The sequence below is a fragment of the Aplysia californica genome, unplaced genomic scaffold (genome assembly GCF_000002075.1).
Source record: "Aplysia californica isolate F4 #8 unplaced genomic scaffold, AplCal3.0 scaffold00188, whole genome shotgun sequence".
Taxonomy (NCBI): Eukaryota; Metazoa; Mollusca; class Gastropoda; order Aplysiida; family Aplysiidae; genus Aplysia; species Aplysia californica.
The window spans coordinates 265,098-267,987 of record NW_004797458.1 but is presented as its reverse complement, the minus strand read 5'-3'; the positions used below and the strand labels follow the sequence as shown (position 1 = coordinate 267,987).

General features: G+C 36.4%; 1 protein-coding gene across 1 annotated transcript in view; it reads right to left on the bottom strand.

Annotated features, from left to right (window-relative positions):
• The window catches only part of LOC100533273 (glutathione peroxidase), a 22,868-nt gene extending 20,347 nt beyond the window's left edge, over positions 1–2,521 (bottom strand). The window contains 1 exon segment of the mRNA NM_001204579.1: positions 2,361–2,521. Coding sequence (NP_001191508.1) covers positions 2,361–2,446 — 86 coding nt within the window. The 5' untranslated portion in view covers positions 2,447–2,521.
• Positions 2,522–2,890: the final 369 nt, after the last annotated feature.

Genomic DNA, 2,890 nt, shown 5'->3' with positions numbered 1-2,890 from the left:
GGGGGTGCTTTTTAAAATTTATTTATATTTCACGATACATAATAATGACATGATTAAATGATTAAGAGATATTCATCTTAAAAAAAAACTATGTTGCAATTACTACAAAAAGACAGTAAGTACAACAGGAATTATAATTTGATATATTTCAGAAGTGCATACTTCTGCTACATCTGTGTTTCAGGATTTGTGCTACCTCAAATTTTGCATTTTAAAATATTTTAACCCCTTCTGCAGCAACCAAATATAAGAATCTAGCATGCACAAGGCAAACGCACACATGACAGTAAAGCATGCACCTAGTGAACAGATTTTTAGGTCCCAAATCTTTTCTTATATAAAAGTATTTTCTAATTCATACACACTGAAGAGATTTCCGCTTCCTGCCCATTTTGCTATGTGTGCATTTGTTTGTTTTCGTAGAAGTTTTGCGGCGCTCGCAACTAAGTAAAGTCATATGAGCGCCAGAAAATTAGAGGTGTTACAAGAGAGTAACAAACATAAAAAAAGGAGAAGGGGAGATAAGGACAAAAGATGTTTGATAGGAAAGATAAAGCAAACCACACCAGAGCACCCGCCAACCAAATACGTGTGCATGCTAGACTGTATGATGAGAACGAATCAACCATCCACTACGACATTCTCCATCTGTAATATAAAGCTTAAACTCATTAGTCGAGTTGACTGTTAACTCAAAATGACAGCCCCGCCTTTCCCATCCACACACAAACTCAATGATAAAGACATACTTGCAAACTTCAGATGGGAGAGAGAGAAAAACAATCTTAATATAACCTGTAGCGTTGGCTACTCTTGTAATTCTTAACATCCTTCTAGACACTAGCAGACACAGATTGTCTAGACATTAGATCAGCTAGATTTTAACAGGTCAGACTCAAACTCTTGAATTTTGGAATCAAAATAAAAAAAGAAAAGAGCAAAGGAGACAGAAAAACAGCTACATTATCATTAACTGTATTTATTACAGCCTGACTATTAAGTTTAACAGACAATAGTCATGCATGGTAGTCTGGCAACTGCAAATATTACACCTTAGTAATCTATTTGTGTAGTTACATAAAAATTATATTTATATTAATAAGCTAATATATGATGATGGCCTCCAACCCTTCATTTAGAATGGTAACGTTTTACTTCTAACTCCCACAAACAGATGCACTGCTTTTGCGGGTCAAAACTTCTGTCATATTTAGGCTGCAGAACACATATTATATGACCACTAAAAAAAACTGTCGCAAATCAATTTTTTTTCAGGAATATTTCAAACCTAATTAATTGCAAATAATGTCAAATTATTAATTAAGGGGAATTACAGGGGGCTAGTTCCTATATTAGTCCTTAAAACCCTCCCTGATTTTTACAAAATAATATTCTCAGCGGAGTATAATTCCTATCTGGAACGGAACTCCCTCCCCCAGATTTTTTATGCACAAAACTTAGGCTTACAGTTAGGCTTAGGTGTACATAATATTTATAGCAGCAACCATCAATAATTTGCGACAGATGCTGATATGAGCTCAAAATTTGTGTAAAACGAGGATAAAAATCAACCAAAAAACTATAAAGCAACAGCCTACCTGAGCATGAAAGTTAGGCTACCATGATAGTAAAATATATCAGTTTTTTCCTGCTCTTTTCTAATCTAGATCTAGATCTTGCTGCACTTGTGTCAACAAAATCTATTTTTTGTTTGTTTTAGTAGAGGTTTTACAGCGCTCGCAACTGCATAAAAGGAAATTCTGTGAGCGCCACCACAAAAATCTGTTGTTTATAACAGTAAATCATCAAATATTTCAAAAACACAGTTTACGAAGGAAAAGTCAACATATTCATGTCATGTAAAAAAGAGAAGAATGAACCATGAAATATCTGGAAGTACAACAATTTTAATTTGAGACGGTAGAAGTAGCCTGGCCTAGAATATTACCATTCCTATACATTCTTGGCCTGCTTCTCTCAAGTCTCAAGATCGTACATAATTATTAATAATATGTAGGCCAATTGTTGTATAGAGCCTCTATTAGAGGCCTTCACAAATGTACATCATGTTGTAGATTCTAGATTAGATCTATTATAACAAATGCACATCTAAATCTAGATCTAGATCTAGATCTAGATCTAGATCTAGATTAGATTCTAGACTATAGCATAGTATAGCCTTGTGACAATTTTAAGTTTACTCAACCACAAGGTAGATCTAGATCTAGATATCTAGATCTATAAGAATGCGGGAAAGTGTTATTTGGTTAATTAGGAATAGATCTAGATATAGATTCTAGATCTAGATCTAGATATCTAGATATCTAGATCTAAATAAAAATAATAATCATAAAACTTACGAGCCGCCGAGCCAATCGTGAAATTTAATTTCGCCCTTTGAGGTATTTGCGGTGAAGTTAGGGAAAACGTCTCCAAGGTTCACCATCTTGAACTTGTTGAATTAGATCTTATAATATAGTCTAGATCTAGATCTAGATATCTAGGCCTATGACGATGAAAAAGAGAAGCGTCGACCGGTGAATGGACAGGAAAAGCAGGAGTTGGCCCAAGGTATTTATCTACAAGCCGCAGCCCACAGCAGTCAACGAGAAAGCCGTGTGGTGGGTTTGTCCGTGCGTTGTTTGCCTCGCTTTCGCAACTTCCCAACGTTGCGGTAGCCTAGCCGTAGGCCCCGGCGGTGACAGCGGTGTTTGATTGTACTCTGACCTTTGCACTTCCACTTTCCATCTTGACCCTCGATAGGGTAGCTGCTGGTACAACACTGGTAGAACCTACATGGCTACATGGAATGATGGAATGTGGGCTCGCTTCACACCTTTTGTACCAATGTGTGTGTGTGTGTTTGTTTGTGTGTGTGTGTGTGTGTGTG